At 43.2% G+C, this 23,197-nt stretch overlaps 2 protein-coding genes across 2 annotated transcripts in view; both read right to left on the bottom strand.

Moving 5' to 3' along the window:
• NADK2 (NAD kinase 2, mitochondrial) overlaps positions 1-15,267 on the bottom strand; it is a 29,996-nt gene extending 14,729 nt beyond the window's left edge. Inside the window, exon 1 of the mRNA XM_086479644.1 lies at positions 14,884-15,267. Within this exon, the coding sequence (XP_086335770.1) occupies positions 14,884-15,267 (384 nt within the window). The remainder of the gene's footprint in view (positions 1-14,883) is intronic.
• Positions 15,268-22,812: 7,545 nt separating this feature from the next.
• The window catches only part of RANBP3L (RAN binding protein 3 like), a 36,241-nt gene continuing 35,856 nt past the window's right edge, over positions 22,813-23,197 (bottom strand). The window contains exon 15 of the mRNA XM_086480160.1: positions 22,813-22,856. Within this exon, the coding sequence (XP_086336286.1) occupies positions 22,813-22,856 (44 nt within the window). The remainder of the gene's footprint in view (positions 22,857-23,197) is intronic.

Here is a 23,197-nt window from a genome sequence, read left to right as displayed (position 1 = left end):
GATGACCTCCTGAGGCTCCTTCTAGCCTTCATTATTCTGCAATGACACTGTCCTCTCCCCTGACCAGTTAAAACCAATTTACCAGCAAGGAAACAGAACTTCTGCTAGAGTTTGTGTAGAGAAATTCATCTGTGCCAGAAGCTTTGAATATGCACTTCCAGCAGTTCATTCAACTGCCTTTACTCAAAGTTGCAGACCCTTTCAAGAGAAAGTGGTGCCAGACAGCCACATCTAATCCCTTTTCCCTAGACTGCCACACCACAGAACTCCACAGCAAAAGGGAGAGGACTGGCAGGATATGACAATTACAGTTAGCAGCAATCCAATACCCAACAAATGCAATCTTTCTTCATCTGACACCGGCTGATGTCAAGAAATCCAACCATGAGCTAAGCTCAAAGACAGACTTGGCACTGAAGAAATTACAGAAAAGAACGGAACTGACTGCTCTCAAACTGCACCACTGTCTTGTTCAGTGTGTTTACAACCAGTGATTAACTCGAAGGAATGAGATCATGTGGGGTTCTTACAGCTGGGATTAAGAAACCACTCCAACAGAAGGGCTCCTAGACTTCACCTGTATGCCATCAACAGCACCACAGGCAGACAGTGGGAGTAGCTGCCAGCTGTGCTTGGTCACACAACACACAGATAAGCTGTGGGGAGGGAAAGAGTACCCAAGGCTATGGCCAGTTACAGCACTGCCCGCTGCTGGGTCTGCTGTCAGACTCTGATGATCCATTTGGAGCAAAAAGGAGAAAGTGGAAAGGAGAAAAGAAGGTATTAGCTTCCACAGACAACATCTGCCACTGAGCATCACAGGTCTAATTTGCTAGAAGAGGGGTTTTCAACTGCACGTTTGAAGCACAAATTGACCTTGCTTTATCACCGGAAAGAACAAGAAATCCATAGCAAATAACCTCCAAAAAATCAACTGTGTTACTAAAGTCAGGGTTCCCATTCATGCTTCTCTAGAAATATCTGCTGTGAATGAAACACGAGCACCTGACAAGCAGACTGCTGCTGCAAGCATACGTTTTGCAGGCTATTTCGACAGGCTATTCCTTCCACACCCAACAGAAACTGCAAACTCCATCTTACAATCTTCTGTACCTCATTTATTTGGTGATTTTGTCTGCATGCTATCTTTCAACTTAGTGACAGAAAGCTTTTATCTCAGAACGATGACAGTGTAATCAATCTCTCTATGATCATTTGCAGCCTTTTGATCCACCATCAGCGGTGAGCCTACGACCAACATTTCATTGGTATTACTAGCCAGGAGAGATACAGGTAGCGTCATTGCTGTGGAACAGTCTGCTCTGTAACTTACATCTGCCTTAGCTGTGTTAAATTGTTTCATCAATAGCTTCAAAAAGCAGAAGAGGACGCTCAGCAAATAAGCTGCCAGTATCCTGATAACTGGCTGAACAATTTCCAAGATACTTCTAAGCTTGCTAAGAGCAGCACTGCAGAACAGTATCTAATGCATAGAGGTCTCCCCTTTGCACTTAGCTCTAGAACAAGTAAGCAGGTATCACTAAGCAACAAGTTAAATGAAAAGTTAGGGCCTTGAGTTTAAATAGCCAAGCTACATCTACAGAGTTAATGAATTGTCCTAATTTGCAAAAGGCTCCAGAGATTAAAAGTCTGCTCATCTCTAGCCTCATCCCTCTAGAAGTAAGTCACAAGCTCATTCATCTAAGAACTCACAAAGGGACAGCCTGCCTGAGGCTAACCACAATCAAGTGTATCAAACAGGAATGCCAATCATCAGCTGCTCTTCATGTAACTACTCTGAAGAACCAGAAAAGTGCCTACAACCCTTGTGGTCACCGGGCACAGAGTCACAGAGTGGCTGAGGTGGGAAGGGACCTCTGCAGGTGATCTGGTCCAATCACCTGCTCAAGCGGGGCCACCTAGAGTCGCTTGCCCAGGACCATGTCCAGATGGCTTCAGAAGATCTTCACAGATAGAGCCTCCACCACCTCTCTGGGCAACCTGTCCGTGTGCTCAGTCATCCTCACAGTGAAAAACTGTCTCCCAATATCCAGACAGACCTCCCCGTATTTCACTTTGCGCCAACTGCCTCTGGTCCTGCCTCATATCCAGGACCTGAATGCCATATTAAACTTACAACGAATGCTGCTTCTTAAAAAAGCTCTGCCCTGAGGATAAAGAATAAGACAAACCAAGACCACCGCCTCCTTTTTTCTTTAAAAACAGCTGAAGACAGCCCAGTCGCTGTGGGCATGATCACCTCCCCAAAGAGACTGGGAGGAACTTGTGACATACAGAAAACCACAGACTGCAGGGCAGCCTGGCTCCCAAGTCCACTGACCAGACAGGCCCACGAACCCATGACAGGCTTGAGTCTTACCAGCTGACTCCTCAAAAAGGCCAGCAGGTTTTAGCTTCCCCATGAAGACAACTTGCAAATCCTTCTTTCAGAGGAAGCTCTGATTTACAATTATCATGATCGTTCTTTCAAAAGGAAAGCATTTGACAGGCCACTCTCCACTTCCAACATCCAAAAGCCAGTCCGGCAGTCTTACAGAGCGGGTATCTTTATACGAAGTATTGTCATACTTGGCTAAAATGTGAAAAACAACTATTATGACAGACCTGTGTTGATTTTATTTGGTATTTCAAGCTGTACGGAGTAGCAATTTGATCTGAGTATCAAATCTACCTGAAGAAAAAGAGTTACACCAAACACAATAACATTTATGTAAGTAACTTTGTATAAGGTAGTTTCTTCAGGTTTTCTTTTTTAAAATCCTTACTAAGACTTAAATGAAGTAACACAACAGAGCTCTGATGTTTTACAGGAAAAAGTTCTCATTCAAAGTAATCCTTCTATTTCATCTACCACTAATCTTTACGAAAAGTCGCTTCCTTCCATGGAATAAGCAGCTTTGTTTAGCCCATGAAACTGAAGAAAACCTCATAAAATTGAAAATAAACTAAACTAAGTGTTACGGAGTAATAGTATGTAGTCTGCAAAACTTATCCGTACTAACACAGAAAACATAAAAAATTACAAAGAACGTTAAGAATCCTACCAATATGGTACAAGAAGTATACTGCAAAACATGAAACATTTAAACTTAGCACTATTCTTCCAAAAATTGCCAGATTGCAGACTGACTTTCTAGACATGGGCTAGAGAATAAAAATTGCTATTCCTACAGAGCTCAGGATCTTCAAACTGGAGTATGCTTGGCATTTCTTAGTATTGCAGTTGTAAAAGTCTATGTGAGGGGCCACACAACTGACTGCAGGTTAAGTAATTTCTTTCAGCAGTCATCTGGAAAGATCAGAAAGAGCAAAGGAAACTGAAAAGTACTGATGAATAGAAGTTATTGGCTATAAACACACAGAAAACATAGTATCTGCTGCGTCCCACTTGCTGAGGCTCCAGGAAAAAATAAGGGTAAAATGTACAGGAAATATTGCACCAGAGCACAAAGGTAGTCAGCTAAGGATGGCATTACTGGAAGTACCCAAAAGCAGAAGTATTCATGGCAAGTGCGAAGAAACAAGAAGTACAACTGTAGGCCTATTAATCTGACCTCAATAGCATGCAAAACTGCAAAATAAAATGCATGAATATGTACATAAGAGCTGTTCTAGCTATGCATTAGCATATGAAAGCAGGGACAAACTGGCCAAAAATACATTCGGGCATAGCTTCAGTAGTGTTCTTAAACCTCACAGCAGAGATACAATGCAAAGCAGGCTTCCAGAAGAGCTTGCACTGGAAAACACACTCAGGTGAGCAGAACATGTTCTATAATGGGAGTTCTTTTTCCTCAGGAGCCTGAAGGAGAAAAGAGCTAGACCAAATGCTTAAAAAAACCTCTTCTCATCTTTTTTAATGAAAGTATATTTTTTCACAGAGGTCCTTTAACAGTCCTTTAGGCAAAAGACACTTCCTTGACTGCCTTGCTTCTGGAGTCTTAGCTGTCACCTCTGGCAAGCCTCACTCCACTCGGTTTGAACTGTGGGTCTGCTGTCCTTGAGTGATGTGGGCCCTCCAGGAACAATGCTGCGCAACAAGGACATGGCTTGTAGCCACAAATACAGAAGCAACACAAAGCCAAGCAACACCCGAACACCCATGCTTGTCTATGTACGTGCATTATGATCCTTGATTTAGAGAACAGGGAAAAGAAAAGCCATATCCAAGCCTTATTGACACTGGTAACCTAAGCATTAGGATAAAACAGTATGCTCTCTCAAAACAGTAACACAAATCTGACAGAGGGAAATTCTGAATCAAGCACCTTCTACATCTCATCCTAGTACACTAACAGGAACTTTTCAGATGCATTTTGGCTATATAAGAAAATATATATATATATTTATATAAATACATATTCATATTCCCATTACTTGGCTTATCCTGAATTTACAGCCCTTAAACTGCGACTGCACCAGGGTGATGTTAATGTCTCAGTGGACCAACCAGTAGTTTTATGATGCTGCTCAGGAGTTAAACTAAATGTCCATAGATCTAGCAATGATTACTCTCTCAAATTTCCACAATGAACTTGCCCACTCATGTACCCCAGCAGGAAAACAAGAACAGATCACTCCTTTCCAGTCTACCTAATTTCTACAGAAAGAACCACCAAACAAATTGATTTAGAGAGCAATAGCAAAATGCAGAATTTTTAATTTTAACTTGAAGAGGAAAATACTATGACCACTATAACTATAATCCTCTAACCATTTCCAAGCAGAACACGGCACTATTAAAAGTCCTGAATTTTCAGATTGTCTCTCTAGATCAACCACATCTCCCACAGATCAACAAAATTAATGCTCTCAGTTGTGCTCTCTGTTTTAAAAGAAACAAGCATTTATTTTGACAGGAATATGGAAAAAAGTAATTTTCCAAAACTGTGAAGTTTTGAACTAGAAACAGCTTTGAACATAGCATGTACTTCAAGTAATACACTCCTCTTAGCTTCCCTGACAAACATGGAACCCTGACTCAAGTACTCTTAAGTACCAAAGCCAAAGGCTGGCAATCTATAGTTGCATGCAAGTAATTTTCCTGTGTTCTAGTGTTCTAGGTCAGGCAGACACCGAACTTTCTGATTTCTCAAGAGCTCAAATCATATATTAAGCTTTCCTTTTTCATAATGTAAAAATAATCTGCATACAAGTAAGTGGGATTAGAACACGATTCAGCTTCTGAATCTTAAAGTGCAGAAGACAAAAAGAGATAAACTGCACAGCTGGCCACAGCAGAACCTGCCCAGTAGAAACGTGCACCTTGGAGACACATTTCAAATGCTTCACAGGAAAGGGTCTGCTACAACTACAGCCTCAGCAAACCTTGAACCACAACCCTGAACCTTCAGTGAGTTTTCCAGCATCAGCCAGAACTGATGGGGGAGTTGAATTTGGTGGTTGTATACAAGTTATGTACAGGTTTGGATATGACACCAACTTTCACAGTAAGTATACGACAGCATGCCCACCCTCAATTTCTTCTAATTAGAGAGGAACTATCAAGACAAGTATCATTTATGAGCTTCAATTGCTGTATTTATACTAAGGACAAGCAAGTTTGCCGATGACACCAAGCTGTGTGGTGTGGTCAACATGCTGGAGGGCAGGGATGCCATCCGGAGGGACCTGGACAAGCTCGAGACGTGGGTGTGTGCAAATCTCACGAGGTTCAACACAGCCAAGTGCAAGGTCCTGCACCTGGGTCGGGGCAATCCCAAGTGCAGACACAGGCTGGGGGATGAGTGGATTGAGAGCAGCCTTGAGGAGAAGGTCTTGGGGGTGCTGGTGGGTGAAAAACTGAGTATGAGCCAGCAACGTGCGCTCACAGCCCAGAAAGCCAGTCGCATCCTGGGATGCATCAGGAGAAGCACGGCCAGCAGGTTGAGGGACATAATTCCCCCCCTCTACTCTGCTCTAGTGAGACCCCACCTGCAGTGCTGCATTCAGCACAAGACATGGACCTGCTCGAGCGGGTCCAGAGGAAGCCACAAAGATGATCAGGGGGCTGGAGCATCTCCCCTATGAGGACAGGCTGAGAGAGTTGGGGCTGCTGTGCCTGGAGAAGAGAAAGCTCTGGGGAGACCTTGTAGTGGCCTTCCAGTGCTTAGAGGGGGCTACAGGGAAGGCAGGGAGGGACTCTTGATCAGGAATTGCAGTGATAGGACGAGGGGTGACGGTTTCAAACTGAAAGAGGGGAGATTTAGACAAGATATTAGGAAGAAATTCTTCACTGTGAGGGTGGTGAGATGCTGGCACAGGTTGCCCAGAGAAGCTGTGGCTGCCCCCTCCCTGGCAGTGTTCAAGGCCAGGCTGGATGGGGCTTTGAGCAACTTGGTCTGGTGGAAGGTGTCCCTGCCCATGGCAGGGGGCTTGGAACTAGACAATCTTTAAGGTCCCTTCCAATCCAAACCATTCTGTAACGCTGCTTTCACAGAGCTTGCTCAACTTAAATGTCTCAAACTTCTTAAAAGGGGAAGGAAGTATGTTCTCCTACTTGCTTCTGCACTAGAAACACTAAATGCATCAAGTCTGATTTTACACGGTTTTGCTAGAGAAAAAAAGTGAGATTTGGAAAAAAAAACCTAGTAAAATTTTAGTATTATTGAAAAAAATTGAGGCTCATTGAATCGATACTTCGATAAGTCTCTGGCTCAACCTTTTGCTAACAACAGGGCAGGTTTCAGCAGAATCAAACTTGTGATACTAGTGGATTAACCCATTTTGGGACACCCAGGTCTTTCAGTGACCTGCAGTCCAGATCATTCAGACCAGCAGGAGTGCTCTGAATTCCTTTCTGAAGTGAACCCGAGACCCAGTTTCACTGAGCAGCTGCAGGTCCTGGCTGGTTTCAGAAAATTTAATAAAAATTTTAAAATGCAATCCACAAACTCCATGCACTGTTTACAGCACGGCTTCAGTAATGAGCATTTGCCTTAGCTAAAGCAGCAGAGAAACAACACGGCTTCCCAAAACAAAGTCCTACTGTGAGTCAGTGTTACCTCAGCTAAGGTTTAAGTTCTCCATAAAGCTTTAAACATGAATCAAGTCTTCAATTACAAACTACTGCTGAGTTGCAAGCCGCAGGCATTAAGCCCACTTCCTCCCCCTTCCCAGTCTGGGCTATCAGATATTATACAGGCCATTAACTGCTTCGTTATTAAAAAATGTGGTAGGTTAACTAATGCAGTAGGTCAGTACCTACCATAAAAGAGAGGTAGGTAGTAGGCTGGTCCTACCTGACCAGCACTCTGGCCTGTCTACTGCTGATTGATGTAGTAGCCCAGCTGTCAATTGCTCAGAATTGTTCCCAGTATTATTGCTGGCCATTTGCTAGGTTTCTACCAGTTTGCTACGTCACCCTTCATGCCATAGAAGCCCAGTGGGCTGCTTTGGCTATGAAGTTTTTTTCCTTATACTCTCCTCACTGTTTTCTTCAGCAACTTCGACCCCTTACTTTGATCACATAGTCATAGCAGTCTTTCAAATGCTGCCTTTGTATTTCTTATAGAGTAATGATTATGAAGTGTTTCACATATTGTAGCATTTTCTATGCCGTTAGTTCTGTAGCAGCTGACTTCAATAATTTCTTCACTTGGTAAGTGAAACTGGCAACATTATGTTCCTGACGCTTTACTGAAATGCTGCTTTGGGGCAAGAGTTTGATGTATACATGGAACAAAAGTAAAATACCATAAAGTGTTTTCTAATTCTTCATCTACCACATTAAAGTATTATTGTAATTTTAATCACAACCGAATAATACACAGTGGTTTGTAATTCAAAGGCTAATGCAGAGCAAATTGTTGTGTTAACTATAAACAGAGCACAAACTACTTTATGTGCTGCCAGGTTTCTAGAAACCCAGCGCAATACAGGCAATTCAATCATTCACTTCTCGTTAATTCAGCAGGACACCAAAATAATGTCATAAATTTCAACTAGCTAAGTACTTAAAAACAGTATTAAGTCACTTCCAAAAAGCAACCTCTCTCAGCTGTATAAAGCATCAGACCCTTGGTGAGACAGTACATAAAGCTGAATTTAATACGTGGAAATGCCCTACTTTCGCATGTATCTGCTGTATAAGACTGAGTATACATGAATTGTGTGCTGGAAAAAAAAACAAATGCTATGGAAAAATTACTACACCCCATTTATTTGTTTCCATCATTTTCCAGACTGCTTATGACAGAATGACAACATAGAAGGAACATTTTCAGAAAGCAGATGCAACTTGAGTTACTTAACATTGATGTAAGTATAACAAATTTCAAAGGTAAACAAATGCACACTGTGCTTGTGTAACCTGAAAAATATCTACACCCATCTCAGATTCCAGTCAACTAGCTCAAAAATTTTGTTTCTGAAAAGAAGTGTCTTTATATAATCTTGGTGTATTATAGCCTGTGTCTTGAATTCTCCATGCTTCAAATTCAGTAAGACTGAGATGGTATATGCCCCACCCCACCTTTTCAGGGTGAGATAAAGCCAAGTACAGTCCTGTCAGTTTTTAAACACTTTATGTGCTCCCTAGAAGAAAATCTACTGAGTTAATTGACATTTCCAAATAACCAGAGATGTGTAGTCTGAATTCAACAGAACAATGAAAAACTTCACAGTACCATTTAATCCATGAAAGAAGTTCCTATTTAAGGCTACTACCTTCAAATGTACCACTGTACATGTGGATCCACAAGAAAACACAGGGGTAAATACCATAACACTTATTTCTTTTTAGAATAACTCAACTTCTTTTATTCCCCAAGAAAAAAATAAAACACAATTTATTAAGAAAAAAACTGTGCTGCATTATGCAATTTAATTTTAAAGCTAGAATTCAGTTCAACTTTTAAGTTTGCATATCACTTTTTCCTTCTACTTTCCTTGCATCTGTAAAAATCCCAGTGTTTTGAAAATATTTGAGTAATTCTCTAAACAGAGTTCTAGTGGATCACAGGCATCTGGACTGAAGTGCAGTTCTCTAAAACTGAAATGTAACAATGAAATAACTGGCTAGTTTCCACAAACCTACCTTGGTGTGACATTCACAAACATGGAACACTAGTACTTAGGAAAGCTAATTCAAAAGTGATACTGAAAATGTATCTGGCACCATTTAATGTAAAAGAAGGTAAAGAATTTTTTCTGTAATTAAAAAAAAAATCACCTGCCAAGTTACAGGTAAAATAGTACATTTCCCCCAAGAGAAAATTTTCTAAGAAACATGAAAACTTTAATGTGCAGATTAATAACAGCTAGTGCTATAAGCATCTAAATTAGGAATTGGGGGGGGGGGGAGGGGGAAGTAGTGTTGTACATACACACCACCCTCCACAGTTCTGTGGGTTTTGGTTTGGTGCACAAGAGTATATGAGCTCCAACTGAAGCTCTCCTACCTGCTGGAAAACTCCTTCCTTCCTGACTAGTCCTGATCAGGAAGCTGTTTGTGTGCTATTGTTGAGGCTTGGCCGGTCACTAACAAATGAAAGACGCTCTCTATTAACTCCTCTCCCCTCCCAGAAAGGGAAGGGAGAGAGAACAGGGAAGCGAGACTTGGAGGTTGGAAAAGAAAACTAAAACAGCTTTAATGAAACAGTAACAATAAAAGAAAATATAAAAATAAAAATAATAATAATGATAGAATAATGAAATATATACAAATATACACAAACCAATACTGAACCCAACTCCCCCCACCTTGATGATGATACACTACCACTGGCACCACAGGGCTGGCACTGGGGTCCCAGGCTGGACTGGGCAGCAGACAGGAACGGGATGCACGAGTCGGGATCGACGACAGAAGAACAGAGAGTCCTCCTCAGGTGTCAGCCATCGAAGAAGAGAGATTGACCCTCGTGATCCCTCAGCTTTACACTGAATATGACGTGTATGGGGTGGAACACTCTGTGGGTCAGGTTTGGGTCCCCTGTCCGGTTCGCTCCTCCCTGCAGGTGCGACCTTTTTCGTGCTTGTCATCCTTTTCACTCCCGCACCCCAACACGGAGTACAAGATTTAGCAGTGACCTTGGTCACTGTAAGAACAAGAATAAGCAAGGGCCTATCTGCACACCATGCCTTGGTACGAACTATAAACATCAGGCCTGATCACTGCTAGAAGCTGCCACTGTCTGGAAAAACATGCTGTTGACTTCATAAAGTGCCGTTACTTAGAAGAGACTTAACCGAAAAGTAAAATCACTAAAACAGAATTAGTTCTGGTTTAGCCCAAACCAGGACAGCTACGCTGAAGATAAGTTCACATTGTGTCTCTTTTAGGGGAGGCTATATCCTGCTAACAGGTTACCTTTTCTCTACACAAACAGTAGTTTTCAAGAAAGCTGTATGAACTTCACGTTTCTGAAATGACCGTCCCTGCCAATTAGCTTCAGCAGTCCAAAAGAGCCAAATCTCCAACTCCTTGCTCTTCATCCCCGCTCCAAATAAAGACACATAAACCAGCCACCACATAGTATCAGCTGTGATCCACACTGAATCATTAAGACCAAAAGGAACATACTTTTAATCTGACAAAACATTTTCAAAGGTAATTAAAACTGCATATGAATTGTGTTTGGACACCTAAATTGTTGAATTTCCCTAAACACCTTCCAGCAATGAGAAGTCAGCAGCTGTACCTCAACTGCACTATCAAACAAAAAAACAGGACTCAGGAAATTGGCTTTATCTACTACTGGGATATTAAGTTCTCTTAGTTTACATAAGGACAAGAGCCATGCTTGCTCTGCATGGGTTTGCTGAGAGTGAAATAAACAGTCAGTACATACAGTAGCCTTCAGTATTAATTAGCTGACTGGACCATTTATTTTTGTAACCAGCCATATTTAGATGCCAACCCCAATAACCAGGTAAGAAGAAATTCAAATTGCTGTCATTTCTGGTAAGCAAACTGTTAGTAGGGACTTATGAAAATGACTAGTATTTTTATTTAACTTAAAGCTGGTAACTGCAAGTGTTAGGAATCATCTTTTTAAATCTCATGAAGGCAAACAAAATTATTCCTTGTGTGATTTGATGCTGAGAATTTACTGATAGAACACTTTTTTTTTTTTTAAAGTGCTCGGTCATTTTAGGGCATTTTTCTTCCCTGTTATTAGAAGAGAAATCTCTAATTTTATAGGTGTCTAATCTCCCTTGTGAACTAGATTGAAAACCTCCCCTGTACAACAGCATTCAGAGTGCTTTATAACACTTTTCAGAGTAGTTCAGGATTAGAATACTAATTATGATAGTCAGATGTGTTTCGGTACCGTTATAAACAGATTTAAAAAAACTCACCTGTAACTGTGTAAGAGTATCTGCCACAAGATACTTAAAAACAATCACCTGAAGCAAGCACACATAACATGTAGGTAGAGATGCCACAAACAATTTAATCTTTCACAGATCTACTGAACACTCTTTCAAAGTGCTTTCCCTTGCTCTCCATCTCTCCCCCACCTGTTCTGCTCTTCTGCTGTCTGGACTGCTTCTTCACCTGTCCCATCTCCCTTTCCACAGACAAAGAATTTGGGAATCGTGACCTTGCAGCTTTGAATTTGCAACATTTTAATGGCATCTGTATAGCACAACTCACTGTGTGCCCAAAAAAAAAGGCCACAGAAGTATTTAGGCCACAGCTGCTCAGGGCCTCTATTGCCCATTAGTGTCAGCCAGCCAGCTTTGATACTGAGACATTCTGCTTATTGGAGTATACTGTGATTTATCTAGTATATCATATGATCTGTACCATATTTTAGTATCTATTGGTGTATGCCAATGATTCATCTTCAGCCTCCTTAAAATATGGATCAAATCCCACCTAATTAGGATGTGTGCCCAAAGGCACACATGCAGTGTCACTTCTCCATTAAGTGACTTACTCCATTTTCCGTGTTAATACATAACACACAAACTGCAACAGCTAAGTTCAGGTCTGCTGTACTGTCTCAGTGATCAGCCACAACGGCTTCAGCCCATTATCATAATTATTTGTGCTATACTACAATCTGAAGCTTCCAAGTAGAGATGTCAGTTATCTCCAGGAACTTGCAAACATCTCTTCTCCTCACAACCACTAGGCAAACAAGTCCAGTTATGACTTCTCAAACCTAAGCCTTCAACATTGCCTTGAAATCCAGTTTCTGTATTTCAGAGAGCCAGTGTCTGGACATCTGAAGATCCATGACAGATGACAACAGCACCATGCTCCTCCACTGGTCCTGGCTCCTCACACCCTAACACTGCTACACCACAAGCAAGCTCTCGTGTCACCTGAGCTCAAGCCCCTGCAACATAACACAATCCCCACCACCACCCACCACCCCCATCCAGGTTAGCTAACAGCTTACACATCAGGTGAGCCAAACCTTTCCCAGACACTTCTGCTTTCAGTCTTTGCCACGACCCCAACAGCAATCTTTCATGTGAGCCTCAACCCCCACCCTGCCCTCCGTAGGGCCATTTGGCCTGACTGAGCTCCCATGCCAGATTCATGACCACTCCAATTCACAACCTTCGGGATAAACTGAGCATCACCCTGCGTAGCAGCAGCAGCGACTAGCACATCCACAGGCAGCATCTGGCCTCCGTTCTCAGAGACCAGCAGCCTTGGGACCAGCTTCCGAAATCTCTCAAGGAGAAGCAGGGACACAGAGAGCAGCTAACCTCAGGAAACAAAACACATCATGTTCCCAAGCTGCCCACAAAGGACACGGCACAGAGCGGGAAGGACACTCTGCAGCAATCACTCTGCTAGGTAGTCATCTCTGTCCATAACAGAGAGGGTAAGAGTCTCCTGAACTTTCACCTAACATATTTACTGAGGCTACCATTAGCTCAGAAATCTGAGACCAGAGCCACAGCAGAATGTAAATACATAAATTTTTACAGGTCAGCTACAAAATTTGAGTAACAGGTAGTAAGGAGAATTCCCTCACTCTTATTTCTGGTTTCAAAAATGTAATTCTGGAAGAGCTTTCCAGTGTGCTCTTGCACAAATCTTTGTATTCCCACCTACATGGCACAAGCCTAACTTAATGTTTCTAGATGCATAGTTAGGCATGTAGCTTTGTCTACCTGTCAGTGCTGTAAATTTTATTGTTGCAACTCTTCACATGGAGGTATTTTCAGGGGAAAGCTAAATTAAAAAAAAAGCACCACTCCTAGAATAAAAATTCTACAATTCTCCCAAATATGGAGAATTATCTTATATCTGTAACTTTCTCCAAATGGAGAAACTTTAAGGTGTGTCCACAACTGCTAAAATCAGACACTGTGCATTCACAGTAACTTCTTAAAACTCATCTTCAGACTGATAAGGCTACCCATCACACAAAACATCCATTCTCATGAGAAGAGCAACTGCAGCTATTGCTACATTCAGTCAACAGCACTTTTAGGATATGAAACACTAACAACACTGCTCACTGACCGATTCACAGTCAGTCCTGCCTGTACACAAGCAATTAGGGAAAGGTGACCAAACTCGCCATTTTGTTTTTCTTGGTTTTAGCTGCAAACTGAGGACAATCTGATTCTCTGTACTTAACAGCAAGAAATGCTTCCTCAAGAGAAGCTTAAACAAAGACAGAAAAGCACTCTTACAGATGAGCTGTGAGAGACATAGCTTTTCCATAGCCATCATATGAAAGGAAGTACAGGAACATCTCAGCGACAGGAACCTATATGCAGGCGAGAATAAGAACAAAGGCTGTATTTCCACATTAAACTTCATGTCATTGGACTAGAGCTTTACAACATAACCAAAAATATTTGGACCAGAATTCCACAGGAGACAAACTGAAGTACACAGAAAAACATCAGAACTATCTTGCTTTAGATACTATACTTCTTATCCTAGCCCTTTACAAAGCAAGGCTATGCAGGCATTTGTCCCTGCTACCTAAGTTAAAGGCATTTTACAAGCTTAATCCAAACGTTGCAAACAAATAGAGGTCCAAAACATTTCCTGTTATAAGAAACCAAATACTACAGAGACCCAATGGTCTTTACTCAAAATGAAGATAACATGAGCTCAGGACCTGGCCTGTACAGACCAACCACAACAAAAGTAACTCCAGCAGGTGCCATCCTTCATGGAGGACAGGATAGGGTCACTCAGCTTGGTGAAGACGACACTACGCACTGGGTGCACGTACCAACTCTTAGAGATATCTGCTTTCTTTAATATATCTTCATTAATGGAACAGCCACCTGGTTTTGTACCATATGTTTCTTAAAGACCAAAGAAAAAGGCTTTTCTAAAAGCTGTAGCGAGACAGATGAATGAGAGATTTGACTGTTCAGCTGGAGGAGTTGTTAGAAAAAACACCTGAAGGATGAAGTGAGGAGGCGAGGCAAGGATGCAGAGCAAAGGAGTAGGAGGAAATGAGTCCTCTCTAAGCCTCAGAGGGGATTTTCACAACGTAGTGCTTTCCTCCGCGTGCACTTCTCTAAATATGGTCCCTATATTACACACTGCAAGAAAAAAACAGCAGCTTGCTGAAGACTGCTGGAATCACTCCGACGATAAAACCGTAACATGCCTACTACAAAAACCCCTCGGTAATTTGCAATAGATGAATGAAGGGCGGTTGCGCGGCGCGGCTAGCACCCTCTCTCCCAGAGCACCACGGCGGGCTCACGGGCCCGAGAAAGCGGCGGGATGGCCACAGCCGCCCGGCAGCGGCCGAACGCGGGGGGAGCGGCCGCGCCCCAGCCCCACGGCACCGCCCCGCGCACGAGGATGAGGGGAAGCCCCAGGCCCACTGCAGGTAGCACAGCCCGGCGCGCCGCTCCGGAGCCCGGGCAGCGCCTCGGTAACGCCTCAAGCCCCCCCCCCCCCCCGCCTCTCACCAGCTGCTTGAGGTCCTCCTCGGAGAGCCCGGCGTAGCGGTACCGCTGCTGCTCGAACTCGTACCGCGTCGTCTTCACCACCACCGCCACCCGCGACGGCCGGAACCCGCCGCCCGCCTCCCCTAGCACGCCGCAGCCTGAGCCCCGCCGCCGCGGAGCGCACGGCCCGGCCTCCGCCGCCTCCCGCCCTGCCGCCGCGCAGCTGGCAGCGGGGCTCAGCCCGCGGAGGGCGAGGAGGCGTCGGCGGGCGCCGCCGAGGAGCTGCAGCCCCGGCAGGGCGGAGGAAGCTCCCGCCGCCCGCTGGTAGAGCGGCAGGGAACGGCGGGCGGGCACCCGGCCGGCGAGGCAGAGGCAGCCGTAGAGGAAGCCCCGCGCGGAGAACATGGCCCGGGCTCGCTCCCTGCCCGAGGCAGGAGCCTGCGGCCGGCGGGCGGGAAGGAGAGCTCAGCGCTGCCCGCCGGCGGCTGCCCCCGCTCTGAGGCGGCCTCCGCGCCCGGGCAGCGCTCGGCACACATGGCACGGCCGCCCCGCGGTGCCCCGCCCCGCCCTCCGCGCGCGCAGGCGCCGCCTCCACCAATACAGAAGAACGCCGCTAGGCACGCACCCCCCCCGCGCGGGCGGGGCAGGATCCGTGGGGAGCAGTCCCGAACCGGGCCCGGCTCCGCCTGCGCATGCGCCCTTCTCGACCGGCGGCGCCGGCCCGAGGAAGGGAAGGCTCGCCGTCCCGCGCCTTGGGAGCACGAACTGCGCATGCGTTTGGGGCACAGCCTCTTTCGCCCCACCGACTCCACCCAGGGCCCCGCCTCCGCCTCCTCGCGGCCCTGGCGGGCGGGACGGGGTTGGAGGCACGTAGGCAGGCGCGCGGGCTGCCTGTTGCGGGGCTGGGTACCCCAGCCGGCTCCCCCCCCCAGCCGGCTCCCCTCAGCCGGGCCGCCTCGGCTACCTCGCCCCACGGGGAGCCCTCCTGAGCCCTCGCGGCCTTCCACTCAGCCTGCTTCTGTGCTAACGCTTTGTGAAATAAAGCCATTTGCGTCCCGTGTGTTAGCTGATGGAGAGAGGAGCTGGTACTAAACAGGCTGTGGAAATCCTGAGGTGGGCCTCGGTGAGGTTCCTCGCTGGGAAGCTGGCTTGCTTCCTCAGTTAAACTTGACTGAGGAAAAGGTCTTTGAAAGCTAGAAAAACGCATCAGGTTCTGTGCAGCTTGTCCATTTGTCATTCATGATTATTCTGGTCTTCATTACATTTCCCGCCCTGCCTGAGGAAGCACAGAAAAAGGCAACGTAGTGAAAGCAGCAGCAGCCTTGGAGAAAGACCTGTGCAGCAGCTCTGCGAGTGCATGAGTCTGTGTTTTGCAACACCGGGTAAAAAACCTCAAAACAATCGATCCTGAGTTACTTTTTAATACTGTAAGCAAGCTATCTAGAAATACTGGGGGGGGGGGGGGGGGGGGAGGGGGCGGGGTGTGTGTGTGTTACATCATTATTAATAACTGCCTTTTCAGGTGTTGACTTTCACAGACAGTGCTTCTGCAGTGAAAGCCTCATTTATGCACGTTTTTCTCATTGCTCACCTTGTGCCTGTTCTTTCCCTGGAGGAAGGCACGGCCTCTCCCTCTCGCTGTGGGGAGGGACTGAAGCAGCAGCTTTTACCTGTCAGTACAGCACCCTTCCACAGTGCTTTGCTGAGAGTCAGGAAATGAGAGTAGCTAAAGCCATTCAGTCCTTCTTTACTCTTTATAACAATACAAAAGCTCCATCCAGTCTTTACTGATGGGTAGGGGGATTTTCGATCTGATTAGCTTAGCCTTGAAGGAAACTACCACAAACCAGATTACCAGGAGAGTAAATAAACATAACTAATCCCCTTGCTAACCAGAAAATGCCTCACTCTACATAACTAACTTTTGGATTGTACAAAGCAGTAGATAATATGAGATCCTGGAGACCAAAAGGATAGAAGAGGTTTTGAAAATTTACAGCTCTGTTCTGAATCACATCTGGTTTATAACTTGTTTGCCCATTGAGCTGCTCCTCTAGGGATTCTGTGCTTCACGTATTATCTATTTATATCAAACTGTTTTGATCTTTGTTTGAAAAACAAATCAGTTTCAACCACCAAGGCAAGCCTGAATATGGAACAGTATCTTACTCTGGGGCCATGCAATTATTATGTTAACAGTCTTTTGAATTGATGCCCACAGCAAGCATTATAAGAATAAAATATGAAGTATATATTTTAAAATGTAAATTCAAAACAGTAGAAGATATCTTAATGTTCTGGAAGCAGAGCCGAGTAATGGAGCACGAATGTATTTGACAGGACAAGGAGCAATGAGCACAAGCTGGAGCACAGGCAGTTCCGCCTCAACATGGGGAGGAACTTCTTTACATTAAGTGTGACAGAGCACTGGAACAGGCTGCCCAGGGAGGTTATGGAGTCTCCTTCCCTGGAGATACTCAAAACCCACCTGGACGCCATCCTGTGCAACCTGCTGTAGGTGATCCTGCTCTGACAGGGGGGTTGGACTAGATGATCTCCAGAGGTCCCTTCCAACCCCAACCATTCTGTGATTCTGTGTGATTCTGTGAAGTATTTCATCCAGGGTTCCCAGAATGAAGTCTCTGACAGATAAGCTGAAGGGTACACAGATTGTCTGACACCCCATTGTCTATGTGGAAAAAGGTTTAAAGTTCCCATAACATATAAAATAGAGTTTGTGTGATGTTACTTACAGTTTGCATCTCACTTTGTATATGGACCTACTTAAAAAACGTTCAATAGACACTTATTTAACCTCCTCTCCCTTACTACACCTTTTGATTTGAACTCACACCTGGTGCACAGGAACAAGACACAAGTATCTGTCAAATGACACTACTTGCTTTGAAATATATTCACAGTTTGTGACGTGTCTTCATGTCCCATCTTCAATGACTTTAGAGCAATATACTTAGTGCATTAAGGGACAGACTCAGACCTAAATTCATCCATACAGACCTAAATTAATAAGCATAGGCATTTTAACCTAGTATTCTTACAGGATAAAGTATACAGCAGGGGTGAATTCCCACTGCAATAACTTTCTAAACCCTTGGCTGGCCACAACCAACTTTGTTTTGGCCACAGAGTACTTAAAAATACCTCATGGAAGCAGACACCTCAATACTGCCTGCAGTAAGGAAAATGCTTCAGAGTAATGCCCATTTTAGACACCAAGGAGTTGTAATACACAAAGTACATTTCAAGGCACAAATCCATAGAAAATGAGGCATCCTGAGCTCTACATTCTTCAGGTTGTATAGTGGACTTTAAAAAACTCCTACGCAATAAACTTAAAATAATCTATTCTGTGTTAACAAAACAATGTAACTGGAAAAATTTCTGTGTAAACACTGAATTATATCTAAGACGTTACACTAGCTGCAAAACTGGCAATGTATGACTGTACCTGCAGTTTTACGTAAGAAGGTCTCCAAATGTAGGCTTTTTTTTGTCCAAAAGAATGTACATACTGCTTCTAGTGCAGTTACAATCTAGGACACCTGTTCATTTCTACTCCTTATTGAAGTCTGTGAGTAATGCCTTCTTGTGACCATTTAATTAACAACCAGTTATGTAATTAACTAATCCAATCATTTACATTCTCTAGACTTCCTTTATATGCCCCTACGTACTACTGATACCTGAAAATGTGCTATCTTTGTGTTGAAAATGTTAATGCTATCAGTGTCAGCTGCATTCACAGAGGAGGAGGTGAGCAGACCATGACAGCTGACATTTCACGAAACTGAGTCCTCAGATTTTGAGCCCAGCTCACGTCACTCGTGCAACTTGACAGAATCTTACAAGGCTGGTAGATGAACACATTAGCCAGTGTAGTCTGGTTGAATGTCTGATCCCAGGAGGTGTGGCCATGTGTGCTTGCATTTTGCTTGCAACATATGTACTCTCAACAGCGATTACATATTGGGTCATATAATTGGCTTTGTAAATTCCAAAATGAAGGGGGTTGCTTCAGAAAAAGCAAAATAAGTGCAGTTATTGTTCTGAATGCAAATTATTGAAAATTTTTCACACAAAACCAATGAGAAGGGGCAAGCTTTCTTGTCCACACTTTCATTAGAATATGTTATAATTAACAGAAATTTACTTTTCTACTTTTCTTCCCACTCTTTGCTTATGCAAACTGCACCATCCCTGAAGTGGACTAACACAACTGACTTCACCACTTCAGAAGCCATTTGAATATGCCCAAACAGCTGCAGACACATGTTTTTTGTAAAGGTAACTTTAGTGTTTGCAAAAGACAACTCAGGAATCTGAACCTTACTTTTTAGACAGACAACTGCTGTAGAACAGGCAATGTATGCTTTTTCTAGATTTTCCTGCCAGCAGGTACATCCTCTAAAACCCAGCTCAGGAAAAGAGGATGCTCTTTCCCTCCCTGTCTGTGTGGTACAGGCTGCCAGTAGCACCAAAAGCAGTATCAGTTCTGCTCAAGGTTTTCCTTATACTCATTCGTTCAACAGAGACATTACCAAACTCAACTTCATACAGTTTGCCAAAATTAATTCAGAGGTCACTAAAGATCATGACATAAAAATCTGATTTAGGAAGAGATACAAACACTTCCAGAACATAAAATAAGCCATTTAGGCTATCCCATCCGAGTAGATTTTGCTAAAAACTCATAATCTTAAGTGGCAGATATCTGCATATGTATCCTTGTACTAGGAACTGTTAGTTTTCCCTCCTTTTGAAAATTATTACTGCACTAATACATAAGAGCTTCCAGCTCTGCATCCCTTATGTATATAAATTAATCACTGGGATTTGTTATAAATAAATGAATAGCATTCATCTGAAAAAAAAGCATAGAAAAATAGGTTGCTTCACAAACAGCAAAATTAATGATGTCTAGTTTCACACGGATTTGGGTCATGTTCCTACACCCCTCTTCAGGCCACAGTAATCCCAGGTATCCATCCTTCCATGGTTATTTCCTCCTCCCTCCCAGCAAATGCTGCCACTTACTCAGAAGCAGGAACACACCACTCACCCTCAGAAGCCTCACAGAAAATTCCAAGCTTACCCTGAAACTTCTTCCTCAAGGGATACCTTCCTCTGTCTGTCACTCAACAACTGCCAGTTTTCACGAAGAACTCAATTTGTCTTTCAGCTTACTACCTCCTGTCCCGTATTTCTGAAACATAACAGTGGGCTTGAAGGGGGTCTGACAGATAGATGGACAGAGTACAAACTTTCAAATCTTGTTTCCTTGGGAAAACAGACTTGAAATTCTGTGGCATGGAAGGCACCATCTGTAGGAAGCTCTAAATGGGACACAAAATAAGACAACTAGTTAGACAGAAATTAATGCTGCGAGAAAATTGTTTATTGTTCAGGCATAGAAATTGTTGCTCTGGCTGTCATAAAATGACAAACTTTACATTTTTAAAATCAAGTTAATATATTACATATTAGCATACCCTCAGTCTTGAGAAACAATGAATTTTAGTGCAATGAGACTAAACAGAATAAATAATTTGGAGCTCAAGAGTAAAAATTCATACCATAAATATGTCTGCACATGCATGTATTTATATGTCCTCTATAACCACAGTATCCAAACTCTTCAAAATAGTTAAACATCTCTTTTCCTCCTCAGCTTTTAGGAGACGTGGCTGTTTGAGAGACTGTGGGTGCACATAAGCATGTGCGTTTGTGTGTATATACTTGAGCATATATGTAACAATTTTGGGAAGAGGCAGATCAAAAGAGAGTTTATTTGTGAATGATCAAAAGCCTTGTTCCTTATGCTGTGGGAGCAAATGACAAATTTTAAGTCCTGTGTCTGCAAAAGTTCTGTTGTGCCTGCCCTGGGGCGCTCCTTCATTTGCCAAGGTTTTTACAGCTGTAGTAGAATTTAGAGGGATATCATGACACTCAGGTGTTTAAATCCTATTTCACAGAAGGCTTTGATTATCAGGACAGACTTTGAAATCAAACTGCATTCAGTGCACAGCCAGCTGAACTCCAGGGCAAAGTTATCGCCATGACCTGTTGCTAAATACAGAGGGCTGCTGTGTTTTACAACTGCTCAAGTTTTTATAACATGGAGCTTTGTTCCTGAGTATGAGTTGCAGCAATGAAATATGAAGGTCAGTGATGCAAATACTGTTGTGGTCAGGAGTGAGGCTGATAGAAAAGGACAAAATGTACAGCTATTTATGGAAAGAACATTTTTGTTATCGTCAGACTGAAGAGTCAAAGCAAATCCCATTGCTTCACTATTTGACTTAGGTGCTCTGCTGTGAAGTGCTCCCCTTTTCCTGAAGGCAAAAATCCAGTCCCATTTAAGCTTACTGTCATCCAGATGCGAAATCGATGTCAGACAAGTGCTAATTTTGGCAGGCTATTTAGTATTCAGCATCATCCAGATGCTAGTTCAGCTTCATCTGGATGCTAATCTTGACAAGGCACTGAGAATTCAAGAAGACGACTGTATTCTTCCAACTTCATACATAACGTTCAGAGCAGAAAACTAAATTTTAATTTGACTCTTCAGGTGTGATGCAGCTTTTCAGATGGAGAAATTGTTACAATTACCTTAATTAAAAGGACTCCTGATATTTCAGAACATTGTTTCAGCTCTGAGGATGACAAAGAAGTAGTATTTGGTAACCAACAACATACAAGGCAGCATAGAGTTGCAGCAGAATGATTGCAGACATATTTTCTTTATCTTTTGACAGAATGAATAGGAAACACAGAGCCTAAATGGTGTCTGTTCTCTGCGCGGGCTTATCGATGATCCAGTAAGTCTTAATTCACAGGTGGCATTAGAGAGAATTGATTTTTCTAATTCCTCATGAGAATGGTTGGGTAGAAGGCAGCAGTTTGAGGAATCACTTCTACAGTGACTGGGTCTTTGGCACCATTGGGATTATTGCATGCATTAGGATGTGTAACATATTCATCTGCTTCAATGAACGAGGGTGTTTAGGGATAGCTATAGCTAAGGCAGAAGTAATCTCAGATAATCTCACACATTTAAAAGAAATTTTTATGTAGATATCCTGTTACACTGTGCATGCATTTATTTGCATATATCAAACGGACAATTAACAGCCCAAGTGCTTGTTTTGTGCAACTGAAAAGGTGTTCATGAGTGCAAGCAGATACACTTTTATATTTTAAAGCTCATATGCCTCCTAGAACTGGCTTGCAGTTCCTCATGGTGAATACTCCTACTGCTTACAGCTGTCAAGGCAGATCATGCTTCTTTGCCCTTTAACAAAATTCTACAACGAGTATATAACTCCAGGTATTTTCAAAACAAACAGAAAAAAAAAACTTGTTATGAAGGCTGGTTTCTATAGGCCTTGGTTGTGCTAAACTGCCACTCCCAATTCTGCTCGTGTGTACTGACAAACAGGATGCTGAATGTTACTACACAGATTTAAATAAACATTTTCAGTGAAGCCCGACTTAAAGCTTTCCAAATGTATCTTTTAAATAACAGGTGAAAAGTAACAAATATCTCTTCATGTGTATTATTAGTTCATGGTTATGTGGTTTATCCACCAATGTGATGAATAAACATTTATTCCCCATAAAATTCCTTACTTTAATAATGCATGTAAATACATTTAATTCTAAAATCTGAAGCCCTTGTAACACTTCTTGAGCATTGGAAGCCACTGTGTCATTCCTATCTCAGTGCAAAGCAAGCCAACTGGAACCCTGAAAAGTGCATCTCAAGTTCTTTCTCAATGTATTAAATTTAAGCTGTCCCTAAAATGAATCTTTGCTTAAAAGTTATAAAGCAAAACGCATCTGATTTCCTCCATCCAGGCACTAATGGCTTGGCTCAGACATTTTGGGAAGATGAGTTCCCAGCCGTGCTGTTGTAACCTCTGGTAGGTGTCATGGGCAGACTACAGACTGCCTGCGGTTCCATCTGGAATGGTCTGAAAAAGAATTTTAAAAGATCTTGCTTATTTGAGTGTATCCATGTTTTGAAACAATCCGGCATTTCATAATACCAAAGCAGTAGGTTAAAGTTTGGCTATGATGAGGTAAATATCTAACTAGATAACACAAGATTATTCACAAATATTTGAGCACGTGAATAGTGAATGAAGCCTGTGGCCTCCCATGTCAATAAGGACAAGCACATAAGCACTAAGGATTCAGATGCCTAGATAGCACAGTGTGTCTGGGATGCAAATCATCTCGCTCTATATGGGGAACATTGTCTTAATACTTCATAATAGATGCTCAGTAAATTGTGAGAAACCCAACATATCTT

Source organism: Leptosomus discolor, chromosome Z (genome assembly GCF_034619465.1).
Source record: "Leptosomus discolor isolate bLepDis1 chromosome Z, bLepDis1.hap2, whole genome shotgun sequence".
Classification (NCBI taxonomy): Eukaryota; Metazoa; Chordata; class Aves; order Leptosomiformes; family Leptosomidae; genus Leptosomus; species Leptosomus discolor.
Note: the sequence above shows the minus strand (reverse complement) of the source record. Positions and strands in the feature narration are given on the sequence as shown.